The sequence below is a fragment of the Vombatus ursinus genome, unplaced genomic scaffold (assembly GCF_900497805.2).
Source record: "Vombatus ursinus unplaced genomic scaffold, bare-nosed wombat genome assembly UNPS02010304.1, whole genome shotgun sequence".
Taxonomy (NCBI): domain Eukaryota; kingdom Metazoa; phylum Chordata; class Mammalia; order Diprotodontia; family Vombatidae; genus Vombatus; species Vombatus ursinus.
Genome location: NW_020950082.1, coordinates 3,833,395 through 3,859,033, shown reverse-complemented (window position 1 = coordinate 3,859,033; position 25,639 = coordinate 3,833,395). Strand labels below are relative to the sequence as shown.

The window sequence follows — 25,639 nt, the reverse complement described above, 5'->3', positions numbered from 1 at the left end:
TTGGGAAATGGCTACTCTTCTCATATATTTGAATAATTTCTTTATATATCTTAGATGTCAGACCTTTATCAGAGAAGGTAGCAGTAAAATATTCTTCCTCAATTAACTGTTTCCCTTACAATTTTAAGTGCAGTGATTTGTTTCAGAAACTTTAATTTTATGTGATCAAAACTGTCCATTTTATCTTTTTTTAATCTGCTGTCTTCTTTGGTTATAAACTCTTCCCCTGATCATAGTTGAAAAGATATTTCTTTACTTCTCTTAATTTTTCATTATGTCACCTTTTATATTTAAGTCATGTATCCATTTCAAGCTTAATTTAGTCTATGGTAGACCTGCACAACTTGGCAGAAGGTGGGGGGCCACAATTAAAATAGGCTAAACTTCTTTGGGCGGTAGATAGGTTAGACTTGAGACAGACAGACGATGATTGATTATCATGGGTCACATGACAGACGGGAGAGAGTGTGCAGTGGTAACCCTACATTTTTCATGGGCTTCCCGAAATCCTTTTGCAGGCCATGAGTGGTATGTTGTACAGGCCTGGTCTATAGTATGAACTTTGATCTATATGTAATTTCTTCTACTTTCTAATTGTCCCAGTAGTTTTTGTTAGTGAGTTTTGGGGATCTTTGGGTTTATCAAACTCTGTACTACTATGTTCATGTGCTCCTGGATCAACTTCTGTTTTTTTAACCAGTAACAAATAGTTTTAATGATTACTTTGTATTATAGGTTGCTAAGTCCCAAAGGGAAGAGTATTCAGGAACTATTTTTTGGATGCCTTCATGGCATTTGTTTTTTATTTTTTATCTATGAAAAAATTAAGTACTTTTAGTTCAGCAGTAAGCTTTAGGTGGAAGGAGTGTTTTCTTAAAAATAACTGTTGCTCTTTCTCAGCTCATATTACAATTGGTCTGTAGTCCCCTATGTCTAAAATTTTCTGCTTAATTATAATAAGGACTTCCTTCCTGAAGATAGTTGAGATAAACATGCATTTGTACCTTCTGAATAAGAATATTAACTCCTACTAATCCAATACCATTAGATCAAGGAATAGAGACTAGTAAAACCTCCAAAAGCCAATTTCTGACATATTCACAAAACTAGAATAGAAGTAAGGGGGAAACAAGGCTTGGGCAAAAAAGCAAAAACTCCCAAGCTCCCAGCAACAATGAAAATAGTCAGAAAGAGCTAAAGATTGTGCCTAACAGGCTGTGATTGACTCTTCCCTCACCAGAAGGAGAGGCTGGCAGTATTTGTAAAAACGTGGGCCAGTCTTTCCTCCTGAAAACTGAGAAGTACAGGAGAGACCACAGGAGATCTTAGAAGAGACAAGAAAGAAAAAAAAGCAGAGAAGAGGGAATCAATGCCACAATCACTTATCAGACACCTGTTATGTGAGAGGTGGCAGCAGTGGTAGAGATCACAAGCAGTTAACCAGGATAGCTAGCACCAGACAATCTAAAAGAAAAGCCAGCAACAGAGACAAAGAACTGAATAGTTCTACAGTATGTGGGAGAGCAAACAGTGACCAGTACTTCAATAAGCCCTGGAAGGCAAAGGCATAGATAGGAAATCTCTAACTATGTACCATGGGATATAGAAGGCGAGACAAACAGCTAGCCTCTTGCAACTCTTAAAGATATCAGTGTGTCACACCAGCAGCATGCCGACTCGTATATTTAAGCAGTTGGGTGTTGGGGGAGAGGTATCATTCACTTTCCTGTCATACAGAGAAGCCATACATCTAGTATACACTATAGTGTACAGACAAGTTACAGGATAGAGTTTTCACTGCATTGTAGAAAGTGTCTTAAGACATAGATTCTACTTTCCTAGTAAAAGACAAAGCACAGAAGTATAAGGAAGTTGTGCTACCTTAAGAGAAAAATGAGTATTTATACATGATTTGGAGTGGATGAACTCTATAAAACACTATAGATTTTTGTATTATTACTTGATTTACCTTATGTGATAGCAAGGTTCATAAAGATAATTGTTCAGATTATCAGTCATCTTAAACTGTTGTGATGAACTATACTAAGCACCTAGTTAGAACATTTATACTACTTTTTGGATAGTATTACTGATTCTCAGTGAAAAGATTAGAGGGTACTCTTTTCGCTGGCCCATTGGCAGTTGAATAGCAAAAGATTTTATGAGTACTTCCAGAGTTGAATTAGTTATGTGTGTTTTCTGAAGTGGCATTTTAGCATTTTCCCTTGGCACAGTTTTGTAAGTCTGGTTTAAAAAAGTGACTCTGCAAGAAAAATGTAGAAAACATATCCCTGGTTACAGTTTATCATCTGAGCGGTTTTATAATGCTGATGAAACTGGACCATTTTGGCATTGTTTGCCAACTTAGGCCTTGGCAACTAATAATGAAGAATAAAAATATTACTATCTCGTGTTTGCATAATGCTTTAAAGTTTATAAAGCACTTTACTCTCAACAGCCCTTCATGGTAGATAATATAAATATTCTCCCCATTTTATAGATAAAGGAAACTGGTGCTCATGTTTAATCATTTGTTTCTGGTTACATAGCTTATAAGAGTAGGAGCCAGAACTCAAACTTAGGCCTCCAAATTTAAACAAATTAAGGATAGATTTTCTGTTCTTCTGTGTCAGTGTTGTTGCAGATAAAACCTTAAGTGACTCTTAGATTTATTTTTAAAAATCAGCCTGGCATAGTAGAGTTGGCCTTGGAGTCAGACAGATCAGGATTCTCAAGCCCTGCCTCTGAAATTGTACTAACTTTGTGCCCTTGAGCAAGTCAATTAACCATTCATTGTCCTAAGCAGGTCTATGAGACTAAGTTATAGATGAGTTGAGGAGCCACATTAGTGCAGGAGGTGTCCGCATCTGAAGTTCCGTACTTAAGTAAAATCACAGATCGGAGCCTCCCCATTTCCTGCCTCATCTCCCCTGATTCCCTCTTATGTGTTTCCAGAGGGTTTAACATTCACATTACCTGTTGCTTATATAATTAAGCTAATGCATTATGAAGCAAAGACTTTTTTTCTATAGTTTTTCAGTAGATTCATAGAAATACAATTTCAGAATCTGCTGATTCTGATAAATATATGCTTATTTGAAGATAGCAAAGCTAACTTTTTGCTAGAAGGAGGCAAGTGGGTAGTGTGGTATAATAAAAAGGACATTGAACTAGAATTCAGAAGACTTGTGTTTTAGTTCCAGTTGCACCGCTTACTAATTGTATTGGCAGATGACTAAAATTTTACATTCCTCAGTTTCCTTATCTGTAAAATGGTGATAATCATAGTTGCTCAGCCTGCTACACAGGGTCATTGTGAAATATTGTATCTACATGTCCATTGGAAATTATTATGCCATTATGTAAATGTGAGGTTTGTAATTACTATTATCGTTTTTAGAAAATTGTGGAGTTCATCCTTAGGAAGTCTCCATGAATATTTTTTACCCTGTTCTTGCTCACATGTTCACTGATTTTAGGCCAGGTTGTTCAGAATATCAAATGCTACTAGAGAAAAGGTTCCATGAGAGTGTTGATTGATCATTCTTTGACTCTAAAGGACTTGGCTACAGCATCATAAAGAAGATATTTTTGAGATTTCTTGTATCTGGAATTCTGTTCAGAGTCAAGCATTATTAACTTACTGTGTAAGTTCTCATTTAGAAAATTGTGGCCTGGTGTATATGATGATAAGAAATTGTAAGGCTTTGTTTGTAGTAGGCTTCTTCCAAAACATACTTGCACAAATCCTTGAAATGATGAGGCTCTTCCTTCACACCTTGCAAAGAAGAGTACATGCAATTTGACGAGAAATTGCCTACAGTTACTTTATTATTCAAGCAATGCAGAAATAGTAGGTACTGTTTTGGAAAATGTTGACAAGTCAGAGAACACTGGTCAACTACCTTGAAGATGATTTTCTGGAAGGCAAGACAGCTCAGATCTTTGATTCAGTAGTCAATATTGTAGGCAGGCAACTACTCTACCCTGCCAAAGAAGGGATGAAGGTGCATACCCACTCCACTCTTGAGAAAAACACTAATGACAAAGTAGCATAGTTAGTTGTTCATGATAGTGATCCTTTATCATCAGCAAAACTAAAAATTGTGTGTGTGTGTGTGTGTGTGTGTATGTATACACATACATACACATGTATATAGTTTAAGAAAGGGAAAGCATGTTAGCATGTTATTATTTAGGAAAAGGAAACACGTAGCATGTTAGAAAGATTTCCATAAAAATGTTAAATAAAATGTACAGAATTATTTAGAACAGCTCATTCCCAGATGATTATCAGTAAACAAAGTTTGTTTGAACTCATCTTTTGATATTTTCGTACAACTGTAGAAAAGTTATGAATGATATGATTCAGCTGTTTAACCTATGACTCATTTATATAGTGGTTTAATAAATCATATTTTGACTTTTCTCATGTTTTTTAATCAAAAAGACTGTTGTGTTTTTCAGGATTGTATTTGCTGATTTCTTTACTATGAACCTGATTCTGTGGGGAGAAGGATCTTCAGCAGCTATTCCCTTTGGGACTTTAGTTGCCATCTTGGCCCTTTGGTTTTGCATATCAGTGCCACTGACATTTATTGGTGCCTACTTTGGTTTTAAGAAAAATGTGAGTTCATAGACCCTTATGTATAGTAAACAATGGAAATTTATATTCAGAACTTAAGATAGATCTGAGAGAGCTTAAAAGAGGCAAATTCTTTATTATCTTTTTTGTATTATCAGGTTCTCACAGAATTTAATTAATTCTTAGTGTATTTGTTTGCAAACCTATAGGGAGGTTTGTTTTTGTTTTTTTTTTTTTCTGGGGGAAAGTGGAGTATCAATACTATTCTGCTCCCACTCTCAGCTAAATATAAGTCCATAAAAGGCATATACTGGTATGTGTATGAGAGTGATGGAGTGTTTTTTACCACTCTAACCACTTTACACATTGATCAGTATTTTCATAGAGGGAATAGTTGATGACTGTAACAGTACATTACCCTTAATAAGTTTATTTCCAAATGATAGTGATTCATGTATTGAACACTCTAAATTGCAAAATTATATCCTCATAAATTTTATCCATTTGTATGATAGGGAAGAGGGAAGTTACTGTTTATGTATGTATATGTACATATATAAAAATTTATGGTAATTTTCTTCAACCTATTCATCCAACAACAAATGGAATAAAAGTGCCAGTATTCAAAACATTTGTTAAACTATGTTAATTTGGCATCACTATCTTGAACTGAAATTATAGGGTGTATTTATGAAACCCTTTAAAGAAAAAATGAACTTCTAGTCATAAATGAATATATTTAGGTACTTTTTAATTTCATTTAGTTTCATGGTATCATGTAGTGTGTTATGAAAGGGGCAATAATTGAGAGTATCACTAGTAGCCCATGGTCATAAAGTTTCATACAGCCTCATTGTATTCACTGTGTTCTTAATAAAATTGAGCAATTTTAGGAAAGATGACAGTATTCCTCCTCCAAATTTAAAAAAAAACATTGACAAATTTTCAGTACCAGCTGATTTTTTTCTTCAATAAGTATATAATTAAAAAGAAAACTCTAGCAGTACCTTGTTATTAACTACTATTTGCACAGTACTACATTATCTACTTCTGTGTATTTCTTATTTTGTCTAAAGCCATTAGTCAGTGGATAGCTGCTGGAAAGAGTGGCAACTTAATTCAATAGGCCAAATCTGAGTATAGCACTTAGTGGTCTCTAGTTCATTGCTTTTAAATACAAATTTCAGTTTGATGACTTAAGTAGACTTCTCTTACCATTAGTGTCAGCATGGAAGCTGAGGAAAAAGCTGGCAAATAGTCTAGTACAGAGAATATTTTAAATGGATATGTAATTATTCTTTTCCTCTTTAAAGGCCATTGAACACCCCGTCCGTACCAATCAGATTCCTCGTCAGATTCCTGAACAATCATTTTACACAAAACCATTACCTGGTATTATTATGGGAGGAATTTTGCCCTTTGGGTGCATCTTTATACAACTTTTCTTTATTCTGAATAGTATTTGGTAAGCTAACTACAAACGCCTTATTCCCAGAAATATTACATATGATAATAACTTTCCTATCTTTTCTATATGACTGATATATTAAACATTCTATTGTGGATTTAATGAATGTAAGCAATTACCCAGTAATCAAAAATCTTTAATTGTGGAAAAAGTCCTTTGACATTTTCCATGCAGAAGAAAGTTCTATGCTATTGATTTCTTGTTCTATACATTCTGATATTCCTTGAATATGTAACTGATCTCCTTTATTTTGATTATTATATGATCAATTGCACTGGTATAATTGCTATCGAAAATGGCATGACATAATGACTAAACCTCATTTTCTAGGTGAATAATGAATTGTTAAGAATGTTTGATTTGTCAGATTAAATTATTTTGGTGTGTGTGCCAAGTATAAACTTTTCTCACTTTTATATATACTTTTACAGTATTGCTATCAACTTTAAATCATGCTAAAAGTAGAAAAAACAGAAAGTTTCCTAGATTGAGTAGATGTTTAATGTGTAAATGAAATTACAGTGTTTTCTCCTTCCTTGCTCTTTTCAGTCTTATTAGAACATGGTACTATTTTTGACTTGTTAGATTCGTTTTAGAGTTAAGGGAGACTTTTTATATACTTTGAGAAATGGCTCATTAATATGACATTTTTTAATGAAGTCAATGATTTTAATTTCAAAAAGACATTTTATCATTTTAGGTCTCATCAGATGTATTACATGTTTGGCTTCCTATTTCTGGTGTTTATCATTTTGGTTATTACATGTTCTGAGGCAACTATACTACTTTGTTATTTCCATCTGTGTGCGGAGGTATGTATTAGTAATCTTAAGCTATGCTCAATTTTTTAAAATATGCATAATTTTTATTCTATAAAAATTCCATCATATTTGCCAGTTAAGTTCATCTTAGCAAGATTTGACCTGTATGTATTCCAGAGTTAAACTTAAAATTGCCGTAGGAAGATTGTTAGCCAATGAAATCAACAATTAAAATATAATCCTCTAATTCAATAGGTTTTATTAGCTCTTAACAATGAGGACTTTTAAAATGTAATAAGTAGACATGATGAAATGTGACAGTGAAGTGGCTCTATTTGAGTTTCTTAGGTTGTGTCTGTCAGTTAAAAATGAGATGTTATCTTCATGACAGATCTAATAGCCTTAAACTATTTTGGAGTTACCCAAAATAATTGTTATGAAATTTAAAAATCATAGCATTATACAAATTACCAGGGACAAATTAAAGTTACCGACATAACGTAAACATTACACATTTTTTCATCTTTTAAAAACTTTTGCTCAGCAACGTGTCCTTCTGCTACTGTTGCATGATTTGCGTGATTTGACATTGAGTTTGCAAGATTCTGACAAATTATTTTTTTTCTTTATGAAACCACACTTTTATTACATTTACTATTAAGTATACCTTTGATGAAGTCCATTTTCCAACATTAATTCTTGTTGGGAAGACCTGAGTTCAAATCCTACCACAAACACTTACTAGCTGTTTATCTCTGGGAAAGTCATTTTAACCTCAGTCTGTCTCAGGGGGCAGAGCCAAGATGGCGGAGTAAAAGCAGTGACTTGCTTGAGCTCTCCTCCAAACCCCTCCAGATACCTATAAAAAATGGCTCTGAATAAATTCTAAAGCAGCAGAACCCACAAAAAGACAGAGTGAAACAAATTTCCAGACAATGACAGCCTGGATGGTTGATCAGAAAGGTATATTGCGCCGGGCTGGGAGAGTAGTGCAGTTTGGCGTGGGCATGCAGGCCACAGCGAACTTGGAGCAGGCCTCAGACAACTGAATCACAGGCAGCTGTGGCGGTTTTCAGACTTCTTAACCCAGGAACACCAAAGACAGCTTAGAAGGTCAGTGGAAAGAGTCTGTGACTGTGGTGAGAGAGAGAGAAGCTAGGTTTCAGCTGCAAGTTCTGAGTGCGGGCTGCAGCTGCCTCCTGAGCTTCCAGCCCACAGACTTAAGCAGAATCGAGTTGCTGATCAGAGAGGGATTGCAGGGATGTCTCTGCTGGTGCAGGATTCTCTTGGGTCACAGTTCTGAGTGGCAGTCCTGGGACGAAGAGGAGCGCTGGTATGGTAGAGCTTATAGTGGCTGTGGAGAGGAAACCCTACTCACAGTTCCAAGACAGAAAAGAGTGCTTATAGACCAGAGCACAGGCCAGGAAAGGAGTAAACACCTCACCCATGATCATACCACCTTGGAAGAACTGAAAATTTACAGGTCCTTAGAAGTATCTCTGAACACAGCTGCACAAAACCCCTGAAGCTTGGAACAGTACATTCTCCACAATGGAAACAGACTCCTACCTTAACAAGGAGTTTATAACTCAAGTAATTGGGCGGGATCAGGAGCAAGCAGCACAAAAAGAGTCGGACTGTATTATCTTACTTTGATGACAAAACATACAACCAGAAGAAGACAACAAAGCCAAAGCTCCTTCATCCAAAGTCTCTAAGAAAAATATGAATTGGTCCCAGGCCATGGAAGAGCTCAAAAAGGATTTTGAGAAGCAAGTAAGAAAATTAGAGGAAAAACTGAGAGTGATGCTAAAGGAGACCCAAAAAAATACTGAAGAAAATAACACCTTAAAAAATAGCCTAACCCAAATTGCAGAAGAGGTCCAAAAAGCCAGTGAGGAAAAGAATGCTCTCAGAAGCAGAATTGGCCAAATGGAAAAGGAAATCCAAAAGCTTATTGAAGAAAATACTTCCTTAAAAATTAGAATGAAGAAATTGGAAGCTAGTGATAATTTGAGAAATCAGGGCACCGTAACACTAATCCAAAGGAATGAAAAAATAGAAGAGAATGTGGAATACCTCATTGGAAAAACAACTGACCTGGAAAATAGATCCAGGAGAGAGAACTTAAAAAAAATTTTTTTGTTAATTTTTTTTTTTTTAGGCAATTGGAGTTAAGTGACTTGCCCAGGGTCACACAGCTAGTTAGTGACAAGTGTTTGGTCTGAGGCCAGATTTGAACTCAGGTCCTCCTGATTTCAGGGCCAGTGCTCTATCCATTGTGCCACCTAGCTGCCTCGAGAACTTAAAAATTATTGGACTGTCTGAAAGCCATGATCAAAAAAAGAGCCTAGACATCATCTTTCAAGAAATTATGAAGGAAAACTGCCCTGATATTTTAGAACCAGAGGGCAAAATAGAAATTGAAAGAATCCACTGATCACCTTCTGAAAGAGATCCCTAAAGGAAAACTCATAGGAATGTTGTAGCCAAATTCCAGAATTCCCAGGTCAAGGAGAAGATATTGCAAGCAGCCAGAAGAAAACAATTCAAGTATTGTGGAAACACAATCAGGATAACACAAGATTTAGTGGCTTCTACATTAAGGGTCCGGAGGACATGGAGTATGATATTCCAGAGGGCAAAGGAGATAGGACTGCAACCAAGAATCACCTACCCAGCAAAACTGAGTATAATCCTTCTGGGTAAAAAATGGTCATTCAATGAAATAGGGGACTTTCAAGCATTCCTGTGGAAAAGACCAGAGCTGAATAGAAAATTTGACCTTCAAATAAAGACTCAAGTGAAACATGGAAGAGGTAAACAGGAAAAAGAAATCATAAGAAACTTATTAAGGTTGAACTGTTTACATTCTTGCATGGAAAGATGATATTTGTAACTCATGAGACCTTTGTCAGTATTAGGGTAGTTGGAGGGAAAAAATTATATGTATAGATAGATAGATAGATAGAGGGTGAGAAAGTAAGTGCCAAAGTGGGGAACACATCTGGTAACCTTTGCTATGAAGAAAAAATGCTCATTATGGGCAAGACTAGAATACTGATGATGGGCAAAAAGTAGCTTTTTACTGATGAAACACACTTTTTCATTCAAAACTATACCAGAACCACTATGCTAAGTCCAGATGAGCCTAAACGCTATGACTATCTTCATTCAACTATAAAACAACCACTAAAAATGTTTTGGGGATTTTTTAAAAAAAACTACAAGTGGTGCTGGAAGGCTAGTTCCTATTGAAAGAACTGATTAAAAATATACTTACAGACTGAGAAACAAAATTGTTCCAGAATTCAAATGGAGAGAGGATACTTGCATATCACACCATATCATACTCCACTAACTATCACGAAATTAACCCAAGAGATAGATATAAATAACATTCAATGAGCTGTGAACTTGATGATGATGATGACAGTAATAATCAGTATAGAGCTTTAAGGTTGATAAAACACTTTATACAGTTATTATATTAGCCTCACAACAACTCCAGGGATAAGGGTGAGATAGATGTCATTATTATCTCCATTTAACAGATGAAGAAACCGAGACAGACTGAGATTTTTTTTTTTTTTTTTTAAACACTATGTGAATAGTGTTTTCCAACATGAGCCTTTTGGAATTGTTTTAGATCCTTGCATTTCTAAGAAGAGCTAAGTCTATCAAAGTGAGTCATCACACAGTGTGGCTTTTACAGTACAGTGTTCTCCTGGTTCTGCTTACTTCACTCAGCATCAGACTATATAAGCCTTTTCAGGTTTTTCTGAAGTCTGCCTGCTCATCATTTCTTATAGCACAATAGTATTCCATTACATTCATATACCACAACTTGTTTAGCCATTCCCCAATTGATGGGCATCCCCTCAATTTCCAATTCTTTGCGACCACAGAAAGAGCTGCTATAAATATTTTTGTGCACGTGGGTCCTTTTCCCATTTGTATGATGTGTTTGGGATACAGCCCTAGGAGTGCTATTGCTGAGTCAAAGGGTATGCACAATTTTATAGCCCTTTGGGCATAGTTCCAAATTGTTCTCCAGAATGGTTGGATCAGTTTACAACTCCACCAACAATGCATTAATGTTCCAATTTTCCCACATCTTCTCTGACACTCATCATTTTCCTGTGTTGTCTTTTTTTTTTTTTCGCAGCCAAAGACAAGGTTTATTGAAGATTTGCCACGTTAGCTAAAGTCTTAAGGAATCTGAGCATCTGTGAGGTTTTAGCTAGATTGTGAAAATCTGAGCAGTGGCTAGATTATAAGAATCCCAGCCCTGTGTTGTCTTGGTAGCCAATCTGATAGGTGTGATGTGGAACCTCAGAAGTGTTTTGATTTGCATTTCTCTAACCAATAATGACTTAGAGCATTTTTTCATATGACTATAGAATGACTTAAATTTCTTCATCTGAGAACTGCCTATTTGTATCCTTTGACCATTTATCAATTGGGGAATGACTTGCATTCTTACAAATTTGACTCAATTCTCTATATATTTAGCAGATTTTTTTTAAATGGCTCTTCTCTATTCTTCCAACTTTAAAAAGTCCTTACCACATTATAGAAGAAGGAGTAACAATCCCAGTAGCTGTCAGGTGCTCTGAACGTTTGCTTGTTTTCCAAGTTAATTCTTAATTAGGCTGTTTTGAAGCAATAGTTTATCAGTTCTTGGCATTGGCTTTTTTTTTTTGTTTTTGTTTTTTTCAATTATACTCCACATTATACAGCTAATCTTGTTTTATTATGAGCTCAAATGATCTTGAAATGTTTGACTTCCCCACACCAACAGCTGCTACATTATCTCTAATAGTCATTGACATGCTGTTTAAGAATTACAAATTTTGCAGATTTCCTTTCATTTTTTAAAAACCTTAGAATGAAAAAGAACAATGAAACATGTATGGTGTGAAATCTAGCACTTAACAGGCAGAGACCTAACTAAAGGTAGTCAAACCAGCCTTAATCCAGTTTCATCTGGTAAAGTTAGTCATTCAGAATCACACACACATGAATGAATGGATACAACTTTTATTAAGTACTTAACTGTGTGCACAGCACTATGGATGCAAATAGGAAAGTCAGGCAGTTCCTGTTCCCAAGGAGCTCCTAAAGGAGGACACAACACATAGGGAAGGTTTCAGCCACAAGTCAGATGAAGAGCCCCAGGGCCCTTGGGGTAGAGTTGCAAAGCAGATAGTAATACCTCTTTTTTAAAGTCATTTTACTTTAAAAAAAAATCATATCAGTTTCTGATATTGAATTATTCGACAAGGCCAGGGACTTTAATAGCAAGAACTTTTGTTTCAGGATTTTTATTAGCTGTGGCCATAGCCCGTATAGGAGTAGATGCCAGGCTGTATCTACACAGGGGATGATGCTTCCTAGGATGGTGGCTAAAGGCAGTGGGCTGCAAACATTGCTGTTCCCAAGGCTCTTGGGTTTTCTGCCCTGGGCTGTCTCCATTAGAGTCTGAGGGGAGATAGAGTGGTCAAAGTGATGGTAATGGTTGAACTTTTCTGACAAATGCTGCTTCCTGTCTCTCCTTGTGAGCCTTGCTGCCTTAGCTAGGCTGGCTAATCTGCCCTATATGTGGCAGTTGGTGGAGGTGTCTGGCTTTGCCTCAGAAGCTGCTTGCCTGAATGATAGCTGCGAGGCTTGGGCTATAGAATCATGACATTTGCTGTCACTAAGTAAAATAATATCAGAATTATTGCTTGCCCCTACTTAATTTGCACACCACTCTTTGGGTGAGTTCTACGATAGTATTTAAAACTAATTTTGAAAGATTCATATCAAAGTTTGTATTTGTTTGTTTTTGGTGAGGCAGTGGGGGTTAAGTGACTTGCCCAGGGTCACATAGCTCGTAAGTGTCAAGTGTCTGAAGTCGGATTTGAACTTTGGTTCTCCTGACTCCAAGGCCAGAGCTCTATCCACTGCGCCACCTAGCTGCCTCCAAAGTTTGTATTTTTTGGACACCATTTCCTTGGTATAGTTTTTATTCCATTTGGACTGAAGAAAAGGACAATCTTATCTGATGAAAGGAAAATTTTACTAAAAATTTAAATATAGTGCCTTAAGAGAAATGTTTAGATAATTTTACTTCAGACTGGTTAAGAAGTGCATTAGAAATTTCCTTTTTGAAGACTCTTTGAATCATTTTTTACAGTAGTGTCAAACTCAAATAGAAACAGATCTCTGTAGGCTGAATAGTGACTTAGAAAACCATAAATTAACATTATCTTTGTTGTACTGTCCCTGTTACATTCTAATCTGTTTCAGGCACATTTGGAAGGTTTTTCAGGGAGGGAGGGAGAATTTGACACCTGATTTACTAGATTATTTCTAATGGCTTTTTCCATCATTATTTGATTTAGATAATAATAAATGTGAAGAATAGAATTATGGCATAGATTATTCTAAAAGTATTATATTTGACTTTGTAATATTTTTTGGCAATTGTATTTGGATAACTTCTTTTCGAGATGGCACCTCCAAGTTCTATCATCTACTCTGGTTCGTCACTCTTTGCAGAATATTGAATCCCTTCTAGGGCCAGCTTAAGATTTATTACGGTCAACTTGGCCTTTGATTTTGCCTCTTTTAAAAGGGTTCCAGCTGGGCTACAAGCCACATGGCTGACAAAAAGTAAATAAAAGGTCAGATCAATAAACTGGTTTTTTAAACCTAATTAGCTTAATTCTCTCATTGAGAACTGAAAACAGGCCTAACCATGCCTAGGTAACTTAATTTTTCCCAAAATCTAAAATTAAAAATTTATAAATTAATAATATGGAACCATATAAGTAACTTTTTTATATTTATATTGAATTCTTAAGGTAGGTGATAGGACTCAGGCTTAAATGTAACTATCTCTGAATTATTCATGGGCTTATTAGCCAATTCTTTTTATTTTTTCCCCTTATTTGGCCAGCCTTGTAAACTCTTTTGTGGTTATGAGCTACCAAGAGAAGGAAAAAGGATTTTGATCTTTTTCAGCAGCTTTTGAAAAGTGCTTGGTCTCTTCCCCAAAAAACAAATGAAATAGTACTGTCTCCTCTCAGCAGAGAAGCAGTAGGCTAGGGGGTAGAAAGTTCTGTATGTTGTCAGATACTGTCACTCTGTCCATCCTTGGGGTTTTTTTGTTTTTGTTTTGTTTTGGAGTTTCTTTCCTTCATCGTTTTTCTGTGTTACAAGAAGGGTTCAATTCTGGAGGGATAGGTTATATGCAGAAATGTGTTACAAACACAAAAGAAATTAGTAAAATTTGTTTTAAGGAAAGAGTATGGCAGGTTGGAACTGAAGGCTAAAATTGTGTGTATGGACAATCTATACTTAGTTATCTCTTCATTCTGTTTAATGGAATTGTTAGTTAAGAATTTTTTCTTATTATTGATGGCTTTTTTTTTCCCTCCTAGGATTATCATTGGCAGTGGCGTTCATTCCTTACCAGTGGCTTCACCGCAGTATATTTCTTAATATATGCTATACACTATTTCTTTTCAAAGCTGCAAATCATAGGAACGGCCAGTACAATTTTGTACTTTGGTTACACTATGATAATGGTCTTGATCTTCTTCCTTTTCACAGGTAACTATTAAAAACACCTTTCATTTAGGAATCTTCCAGTTTATTCTGAAGCTAGTGGTACAGATCGGTTCTGTAAAATCCTTAAAACTCTTTATATGTTCCTGTTATCCTATGCCTTTCAAAATCCCCCACTCTCTAACGAAATCATTTTTCTACCAGGCTTGAAAGGATTGAGAGCAGAGAATCATATGGGATGAGATAATTGTAGCTTTTCAAAAATAGCTTGGCTATGGAAGGCATCCAGAAGTACTTTCCAGAACTAGGGGAGTCATTCTTCATAAACCTTCACTTGAATATACCCACCATTTTAAATTAAACTCCTTTCAGCAAAGGAAATAGTACTGTAGCTTGGGATAGAAAGGGTGCTTTCTCCATTGGTAAATGAAGGAGAAAATGGGGGTGAGTAGGAGATGGAATCTGTGAAGGTATAGATTTCTTAGGATTCCCTTTCAGCTCAGCAAAGTAGAAAATTAAACAGTTCTGTTCCCATGCTGGAGTTTTCAGAGCCTGGGAAAAATCACCCTTTCTATACTCATCAATAATAAATACTTGTTAATTACCTATTTGTATGTTAGATTTAGTGAATGGTGTCAATAGAATTAAAATCTGACAGTCGTTGATGTATTACTAGCTTAGTTCAGAAGCTTTTTATAAAAAATAAATGAACCAGACCAGTGATTCTGAAGCTTTTTAATCTAGCCATCCTCCTGAAGGCTCTCACAAAGCAAATCTACAAAACACTAAAATTAGAAAAATTTTCTTGCTATGGTTAAGAGTGAGAGAAGCATCTTATGTTTAGAATGTGTCAAAATTAATGATGTTTTTACAAAGCTGTCATCCAAGGTTAGGCTCAATAGAGAAGAAAGACAATGACTATCAGGTTATCTTAAGGTGCTACTGTGGGAAGGGAGAATACTAAGGGGTCAGCGGGATTGTCAGCATCCCCCATCTGAATATCACTAACCTAAACAATTTGAATATTCATACCAAATCCCTGCCGCTTTCTGAACACAAGGCTTATTGTTCGTAGAACTTTTTATGATAATAGCAGTTTCCCTTTAAATCAAAATGATTGCATTAGGAAATTTGAGCAGTAGTTTCCATTTCCAATCATCAAAACAATGACTTTTAAAGGACCAAAGTTAAATATCAAAGAGGATTTTAACTAACTTTTAGGTATTTTTAAAAAACTCTTTTAAAGAACCCCAGACTCAAGGGTTCTTAACCTTTTTTTGTGTCATAGACCTTCTTTGACTCTCTTTTCAGAGTAGCTTTTTAAATGGATAAAATAAAATACATAGGATTACAAAGAAAATCAATCATATTGAAATACAATTATCAAAACTTTTTTTTTTTTAATAACCTCAAAGCACAGGATAAGAGCCTGTACTCTAAGCCAGGTGATTTCAAATGGCAGCATATTTAACAAAAAGTTAAGTAGATCTCTAACAATTAAATGTTTTGTTTATACTTTGAAAGTTCAGTCATTTTAGATTTGTGGTTTTTCTCATTTATTAACCTTTTATTAAATTTTTTTTCTTTTTTTTGTAGGAACAATTGGCTTCTTTGCATGCTTTTGGTTTGTGACCAAAATATACAGTGTGGTGAAGGTTGACTGAAGAAGCTAATGTGTTCCAGTTAAAACAGAAATAAATTAAATTCTTCATCAACAAAGACCTGTTTTTGTGAATACCTTGAATTTATCAGAGTACCTTGAATTTATTGGCCCTAGTATTCCTTCAGAAACATGTTACTAAATATGCCTCTTCCCATACACCTGTCGCACAAAATGTGTTTTCCACTAAACATTTGTATTGTGATTTGATTTTAAATATATTTTCAGTTCTCTTTGAAGAGCAAGTTTAAATATTATGTGCATTTGTAAATACAATAGCTATAATATTTACAATACTTCTAATAGCAGAATAGAGGAAGCTGTATCAAGCAACTTAATGCTTACAAAATAAAGAACAGTTAATTGTAAATAGGATTTTCTAGACTCAGTAGGTGGAAAGAATTATTTTTCTTTGAACGAAATAACTTTTTATCATGGTAATTTTGAAGGATGACTCCTATGATGTGTTAATTTTATTTGGGTTGCGGCTTTTTAAAAAAAAAAAAACAAATCTTGTACTGGTTGTAATTGTTCATATATTCCTATTTCTCTATGTTGACGTCATTATTCCCATGGTATTGGCCTTTTAAACTATGTGCCTCTGAGTCTTTGGATTTATAAATTTGTTATCTTAATAAATATTGTAAAAATGTCTTCATTGCATCATTACCTGTTATAATTATATTCTAGGAAGTTCTGTAAATACAGATATTGCTGGTTGACAAGAATGTTTTGAAATGATTTATATTTTATTGAATTTTGCTATATTTTGTTAATGTAGCACTTTTTGGTTTTCAATCTAATTGAAATTCCATCTTCTGCACTACATGACTAAACCAAAATTTTTAACTATTGAGTAGCAATATAATTAAATCTGTATATCCAGCCAGGGCACTCTGCTGAAAGTTCAGTGTTTAATGACTTTTTTAAGACTAAATTGTCATTGAGGATTTTATATGCTAACTGGTGTCAGGTAGGGGTTGTTTCTTTTTTTTTAATATGTTCTACTCTTGCAATCTGTTTCTCACAGATTAAGGAAAACACTTTCTCATTAAACTGACTAATCAAAATTCATATGGAATATACAATCAGACAATTTTAGAGATATTAGATTGCTTACGTCTATTAAAGAACACTACTCATTTGTGTTTTTAAGGGTTGCATGTTTGTTGCACATGAGAACAAATCGGATACTGTCATTAAATTTTTAATTCACATTATTAGTTGTCATGATGTTAATGTGTTCTTTTCTGTAAAGTTCATGTTAATATGCTTTTAAAAAAATATTGACCATTTAGTTGGATAGTGAGACCAATAAAATACCGTTGACTAAGATAACTTGTTATTTTTACCATCATATAGATGGATTTAAGTTAGAAATCTCTTGTTAAAATAGATAACTAAGAATAAGAAAGATTAGAATTTTTTTGTCCTTAGAGAACCACCTTACAAACATTTTTACTTGTTTATATAATGGCTGTGTTTTATGATGCTATTTAACAAGGAATATAGTCTAAGCCAACAAAGGGAATATGAGAAATAAGTTGTGATAACTGGCTCATGAGGATCAATACTAAGCCCTGTAGTTTTATATCTCCTTTGTATAAATATTAATGCCTTTTTCAAAAAGTATAAGCAATAGAGAACTATTAACTTTATAACTGATAAGTTATATCAGAAGTCATGAATTTTTTCTGCTTTGACTTTACGTCTACGACTAGGAATACTGTGTTAAAATGATGGTATTTCATGTTGGTCATTGGGGAGGGACAGAAAGGGAGAAACTACAAGAACATAAAATTACAATTAAAATGGAAAAGTGAGGAAGTGGAAGGGAAGAAAGAGAAGGAAATGCAAATGGTAGGAAGAAAAAGAGGAGGCATAAGTAGAAAAGTGCTGTGGGTCAGACATATTGCACTGAATCTGGTTAGGTGCTGGTCAGCACCTTTCCTTTCACAGTGTCCAGTTTGATCCCAGACGTCTCTGTGGAAAGGAACAACACCATAGAATAATTTGAGATGCCTACGTGAACCTTAACGCTCCATAAACCTCAAAAGGAGCGTTTTGCTTGAGATGAACTGTAGGCCACCTCGAGTCTCATGTGTCTTTGTAATCCCCGCTGAGCCTGATAAGGTTAGAGCAAAATGAGACCAATAATGAAGAACCTCTTCTTCTACCTACTATAAATGTGGGGTCTCAGCGTAAAGGCTTTGGTAAATGAGCTCTAGTGTAAATAGAAAACAAAATGAGAGTCAAAAGTGGCTGAGAGCAAATGACCCCAATGCAGTGCTACCTGTCTGGAACTTATTTTAGACACTTCACCATGAGATGAGGTTTGGTGTCTCTGGTGCCTTCATACTCAATTGTTTAAGACCTCCCAAAGTACTCTACCCACCTCTCCTGTCCTAAGAACTTCTTAGTTGTGAACCTGATCCCTGGGAGTTACCCTCACCTCCAACCTGATAAATGGATGCCGATATTTTCATGGCTGCTGATAAATCAAAGTGCTACTTTTCTCCCTCTTCACTTCAGTCAATGTAGTAAATAGGGGTGAGAGGAAGGAAGTTTTTGGGCTGCTTTTTGGTAGCCCACAAATCATAGCATGCCATTGCCCATTATGTGTCTTTAAAGACCTGTTTTCTTCAGGAGGGTTGATATCAATGAAGATACCTTAAATTGTAGCTAATTACCTTACATTTTTTTCCCATCAGGCTTTTAGTTACTCAGCAGCTCAAAATTTTAAGATGTTTCTAAGCAGTCTAAATTAATTGCAACTTGGAGTGTTAGGTAATCTTTTAAGCAGTATGAAAGATTAACTGTTGGTTTAAAGTGAAATTTTAAAAGCACTAGCCCAACAATTGTAGAACCTAAGTTTTTGGTCCCAGTTCTGCTTTTGAACTGGAATGTGTATCTTTGGTCATGTCACTGGGCTTCTTTAGCACTCAATTTCTGCCTCTCAAAAGCGAAGCTGAATTTGCCAAGATGCTTTTCTGCTAAAAAAATCTTGCTTCTGTGTTTTTGCGATCTATTCTTAGCTTTTAATAGGCCGTATTCTTTTGTTAACCTATCTCAATATATTCATGACCTGCATATAAGTAGTAGCAATCCAGTTTCACACACCACTAACTTGTATAATTAGTTAGGGAAAGCATATTTATTCACTTTTTTTTCTCATTCCTACTATTCCTCAATCACGACATAGATTTTAAATATCAGGAGGCAGGTAGAGAGAATCTTTCATTCTGACTTCGAGAGTAACTGTAAAGGCTTAAATTTAATCTTCTGTTGTTTTTTTGCCCCCAATCTGATTGCAGATTCAGAGCTCAAAGGAAATTAAATCATGTAGTTCAAACTCATGATTTTATGAATGAGGAAACTGAGGCTTAGAGAGGCTAAATAACCTGGTCAAGGTATTAAGTGGCAGTCAGATTTGACAAGTAGACTCCAAATCTATCATTCTTTCTACTTAGTATATATCCAATTGTGTAACTGTAATCTGTCTAATTTTGCAATTCTGCACAGTCCTTTGATGATATAAATGAATTTTCTAGCTTATATATTTGACCTATTTTTGGCTGAGGTGGGGAGGGAAGAACTTTTGGGCTGTGCACATCTTTGTAATTCTCTATTCAGTCATTAAGTCTGTCATTTTTATGTGGAAGAAAACCTTCAGTACTTGAAAAATTACTGTTGTTCCCAATAAACTTTTGAGCAAGTAAGTCTAGACATAAACATTACTTTTTGAATGTGAGTGTTGGACATGAGTTATAAGATTTATTTACCTTAAGAATAATAATTTGATGGATATAGATTTGGAATGATTTGTTAGGATTGTAGATTAGTGATGACTAAAATCTGTTTTCATTAGACCTTCCCACCTCCTGACATTCTAAGCATTAACACTCTAGCTGAATTCTCAGTCCACATGTGATGTGCCTTGCCTGTTTGCAGTTTGGTTTATTGTGAACATCAGAGAGAATCTCAATTCTGGGATTAAACAGCTCAGCAAAAGTTCTGAACACCTCTGTCCCCAGGTTAATGTAGAGTCTTAGAGAAATTCATTTACCTTCCTCGGGGCCCAAGTTTCCTTGTCAATCAAAAGATGGCGGTCACTCTACCCGGTTCAAACGAAATCATTACTAGCCTTCTATATCTCATCTATAACATGGGGCAATAATGCTACCTACCTTGCCAGGTAGTTTTGAGGAAATTAAACTGAAAAGTGATGTGCTAATATGAACTTAATATGGGGGTGAAAGTGTTTTGAAAAGTATGAAACCAAAGAAATCTGAGGGATTGGTCTAACTGTTATTAGGAGTACGGGTCCATGTGTAGTAAATAAAATGATGATAAAAGTATTGACTAGGGGAAGGGGTAGCTAGATGGCACAGTGGATAGAGCTGCGGTCTTGGAGTCAGGAGGACCTAAATTCAAATCTGGCCTCAGACACTTGACACTTACTACCTGTGTGACCCTGGGCAAGTCACTTAACCCCGATTGCCTCACCAAAAAGCAAAAAGTTACAGTGAGTGAAAAGAACAGAGAGGGAACAATATTCTCTAAGAAATGAGTAGTGCAAGTTATCCCCTAGTCTTGTACCCTGTAATTGGGTTTTTGTTTCTCTGGCTTTATTTTTTACATCCTTTTCTTACTCTGCAACTATCCAAATCTTAATATTCTGCAAAGTCCAGCTCAAATCTGGCCTCCTTTTGTAAAGCTTTCTGTGATCCTGTCTTTTGTTTTTTATGTCTCTAGATATAGCAGTGCCTCTCAAGTAAATAATTCATGTTGGAGTTGATCTCATCAGCTTGAAGTGATCTCTCACTGCTTTGAATGGTGGTAACAACTTTTTGACAAGTTGGGGGGGGTCTAATGATGTTGTTGCTATTATTGTTCTGAATCAATATTTAAATCTTTCCATTGTTACTAAAGATTTTCTAGAATTTTTCTAAAAATGTTTCACCCTATAACTAGATTGTAAGCTGCTTAAGGGCCAGGACTGTGTCTTCTCTATCCTTGTAGACTCCTCAGTGCCTTACACTAGGCACTTAATTTGGGAACTTAATTTAGCTGATAAAATTATGTAAGTTTTCAAATTCCTAGTCATATTACTGTATTTTAAAATGTATCATTTAAAAAATATTTCTGTGGGACACTATATCCATGTTTTGTTTGGATCTAGGAAGCTAGGACTCATGGGTATTTTGATTTGGTAAAATTATGTATTTTAGTATATATCAAGCAATGTTGTATTGTACACTTGTTCCATGTTCATTGGACTGTTGTTAAAAGGATGTCGCACAAACAAATCAGCACTGGCAAAAGTTGGGCAGTTCTTCATTACATCAAGTTTGAACTGCTACTCATGGAATGAGCCCAGACATAAAGCTACAAAGAGGCTAATTGAAATAAGAATGCTGAGTCACTTCTCTTCCAAAAAAAAAAAAAAGCAGATGGCACAGCCTGCCACACTTCTAATATTTGGGAAAGAATGGTTTTTCAACTTCCACATACTTACTCAATTCCTTTAAAAGAATTAGAAGTAGTTACAGAAATGTTGTGATAGAGATACTTCATCCAAACAAGACCTTTAAAATCAACCTGCTTGTTTTCTGATTTGAGGGCTCCAGGACAAGGTCTCTTTTAGGGATATCTAGCAAGCACAGTGTTTCATCTTAGGAAGAATGTTTTATCTTAATTTTTAAATTATTTACTTGAACTATCTTCAGATACTGTTTAAATTTCACAATATTGCATGTGGGTTTTAAAAAAGTAATTACAGAGATGATGTTTAGGTAACCAAAGAACTCCTAGTATAGTCAGCATATTAAACCAAAGCCTAACTAGCAGAATTTTTTTTTCTGTTCCTAATTCTTTTTTTATTTTAATTTTTTTAAATTTTAAAAATTAATTTATTTTTAGTTTTCAACAATCACTTCCATACGCTTTTGAGTTTTAAATTTTTCTCCTCTTGCCTCCCCAAGATGATGTGCAATCTGATATAGGCTCTACATATACATTCCTATTAAACATTTTCACATTAGTCATATTGTAAGGAAGAATTAAAACCGATAGGAGGAACCACGAGAAAGAGGAAACAAAACAAAACAGAAGAGAAAAAAGAGCAAATAGTATGCTTCGATTTGCATTCAGACTCCATAGTTCTTTCTCTGGATGTGGATAACATTTTCCATCATGAGATTTTTTGGAGATGTCTTAGATCCTTGCATTGCTGAGAAGGGCTAAATCTCTCAAAGCTGATCACCGTACAACGTGGCTGTTAACTGTGTACAGTGTTTTCCTGGTTCTGCCCACTTCAGTCAGCATCAGTTCATACAAGTCCTTCCAGGTTTTTTTGAAGTCTGCCTGCTCATCATTTCTTGTAGCACAATAGTATTCCATTACATTCATGTACCACAACTTGTTCAGCCATTCCCCAATTGATGGGCATCCCCTCAATTTCCAATTCTTTGCTACCACAGAAAGAGCTGCTATAAATATTTTTGTGCATGTGGGTCCTTTTCCCATTTGTATGATGTCTTTGGGATACAGCCCTAGGAGTGCTATTGCTGGGTCAAAGGGTATGCACATTTTTATAGCCCTTTGGGCATAGTGCCAAATGGCTCTCCAAAATGGTTGGAACATTTCACAACTCCACCACCAATGCATTAGTGTTCCAATTTTCCCACATCTTCTCCAACATTTATCATTTTCCTGTTTTGTGATGTTGGCCAACCTGATAGGTGTGATGTGGAACCTCAGAGTTGTTTTGATTTGCATTTCTCTAATCAATAGTGATTTAGAACATTTTTTTATGTGACTATAGATAGCTTTAGTTTCTTCATCTGAAAACTGCCTGTTCATATCCTTTGATCAGTTGGGGAATACTTGTATTCTTATAAATTTGACTTATTTCTCTACATATTTTAGAAATGAGGCCTTTATCAGAGATACTGGTTGTAAAAATTCTTTCCCAGTTCTGTGCTTCCCTCCTAATCTTGGTGGCTTTGTGCAAAAACTTTTCAATTTGATGTAGTCAAAATTATCCATTTTGCATTTCATAATGTTCTATATCTCCTGTTTGGTCATAAATTCTTCTTTTCTCCATAAATCTGACAGGTGACCTATTCCTTGCTCTCACACTTTGCTTATAGTATCAGCCTTTATATCTAAATCTTGAACCCTTTTTGACTTTTTTTTGGTATATGGTATATAATTTTGGTCTATGCCTACTTTCTGCCATACTCTTTTCCAGTTTTCCCACCAGTTTTTGTCAAATAGTGAGTTCTTATCCCAGAAACTGAGGTCTTTGGGTTTATCCAATAGTAGATTACTATAGTCATTGACTACTGTGTCTTGAATACCTGACCTATTCCACTGATCCACCACTCTATTTCTTAGCCAGTTTCAGGTAGTTTTGATGATTGCTGCTTTGTAATACAATTTAAGATCTGGAACAGCTAAGCCACCTTCCCCTGCATTTCTTTTCATTTGTTCCCTTGATATTCTGGACCTTTTGTTATTCCAAATGAATCTTGTTATTTTTTTCTAGCTCTATAAAATAATTTTTGGTAGTTTGGTGTGGCACTAAGCAAATTAACCAAATTAACCAAAGGTTTATCTATTTTATTGTTTTTTTTTCATAAAACCAGCTTTCAATTTTCTTTTTACTTCCTCTTCTGTTAATCTGGGCAATTTATATTTTTGTAAATATTCATCCATTTCGCTAAGATTGTCAGATTTATTGGAATACATTTGGGCAAAATAGCTCCTAATTATTGTTTTAATTTCCTCTTCATTGGTGGTGGATTCACCCTTTTTATTTTTGATACTGATAATTTGGTTTTCTTCTTTTATGAAATTAAATTAACCAAAGGTTTATCTATTTTATTGGGGTTTTTTCCCATAAAACCAACTCTTAGTTTTATTTATTAGTTCAATAGGTTTCTCAATTTCAATTTTATTAATCTCTCCTTTGGTTTTCAGTATTTCTAATTTGGTTCTTAATTGAGGATTTTTAATTTGTTCTTTTTCTAGTTAGTTGCATGCCCAACTCACTGATTTTTCTCTATTTTATTCATGTAAGCATTTAGAGATATAAAAATTCCCCTAAGAACTGCTTACACTGAATCCCATAAGTTTTGGTATGTTGTCTCATTATTGTCATTCTCTTGAATCAGAATTTTTTTAAATGCTACCTTTTATATCTATTAGAAAGAAACTCCAAAGGGAAAATGGATGTGATTTAGGAGTCTGATAAACTATTGTTTTACATTCACTAATTAATATTGGAGCTCTAATATGAAGCTAACTCATAGCAAATGTCATTGCAACAAAAATTTCAGTGCTCAAATGGATCTTTGATCTCACCAGTATGGATGTTCCCCCTCTGACATAGAGACTGCATAGTTGAGCTGGATATTTGCCCCTTCCTGTCCTAAGCCCAATCATAGTGGTTTGTAAATCAGGTTTAGTACTGGGGAGCATGGCCTTAGTGGAAAGAGCTCCTTTCTCTCACATTCTTTGGTTCCTAAACAAGCCTCCATCTCAGTACCCTAGGAACATGGTCCAGAGATTCTCCAAAAGGAGGAAAGTTAAAAAAAGGTAATCGATGTACTATATATATTCAATATGGGACAGGTCATTTATTCCCACTCTCAAAAAAAATTGCTAAGAATAAAAGAATCTGTACGTTAACAATTCAGTAATAACTACAATCATTTAAAAGACTAATATTTAAGCATCATCAGAACACAAAGCAAAGTTGTAATACTGCTAATCAGGAAAGTTACATTTTACCTTGGCTTGGAACTGTGCAAATAACTCCTGCTACACATCTGGCAAAATTGGCCAGACTTGGGTCAATCTTTCTGGTGACTTACATCCCTGATACAAATGCTTCCCTTGCTACCAGTCTACTGTAGTTGCTGCATCACTGAACCTTTTTTTTTTTTTTAAGGCAATTGGGGTTAAGTGACTTGCCCAGGGTCACACAGCTAGTAAGTGTCAAGTGTTTGGTCTGAAGCAGGATTTGAACTCAGGTCCTCCTTTCTTCAGGGTCAGTGCGGTATCCACTGCGCCACCTAGCTGCCCAAATAGTATATACATATATATATATGTGTGTGTGTATATATATATATATATATATATATATATATATTTTTTTTTTTTTTTTTTGGTGAGGCAATCAGGGTTAAGTGACCTGCCCAGGGTCACACAGCTAGTAAGTCAAGTGTCTGAGGTCGGTTTTGAACTCAGATCCCCCTGATTCCAAGGCCAGAGCTCTATCCACAGTGCCACCTAGCTGCCCCTCAAACCTTTCTTTTTCATACCTTTTGAACTCACAAGGTCACTGTCAATGCTGGATATGTCTGCCATTGAATGAATACTCATTTACCTAAGATACAAGAAAGATAAGACACAAAAGAGGTAGACAGGTGGGAGACAGGGCAATCATTCTTTTCTCCATATAACTTTGCTCTCTGGACCCAACTCAAAACGGTTCTCACACTTCAAAGCCAGAGTGGAAGAAAGGCAGAGCGGCAGGATGCTCCTTTTTTTACATCCATTGAGTCATCAGCTTACCTGGCTCAATTAGGGTGTTCTTC

General features: G+C 35.3%; 1 protein-coding gene across 1 annotated transcript in view; it reads left to right on the top strand.

The window, feature by feature from the left end:
* Positions 1 to 17,251, top strand: part of TM9SF2 (transmembrane 9 superfamily member 2) — an 84,517-nt gene extending 67,266 nt beyond the window's left edge. The window contains exons 13-17 of the mRNA XM_027854109.1: positions 4,468 to 4,627; positions 5,899 to 6,050; positions 6,754 to 6,865; positions 14,245 to 14,416; positions 15,968 to 17,251. Coding sequence (XP_027709910.1) covers positions 4,468 to 4,627; positions 5,899 to 6,050; positions 6,754 to 6,865; positions 14,245 to 14,416; positions 15,968 to 16,035 — 664 coding nt within the window. The 3' untranslated portion in view covers positions 16,036 to 17,251. The remainder of the gene's footprint in view (positions 1 to 4,467; positions 4,628 to 5,898; positions 6,051 to 6,753; positions 6,866 to 14,244; positions 14,417 to 15,967) is intronic.
* Positions 17,252 to 25,639: the final 8,388 nt, after the last annotated feature.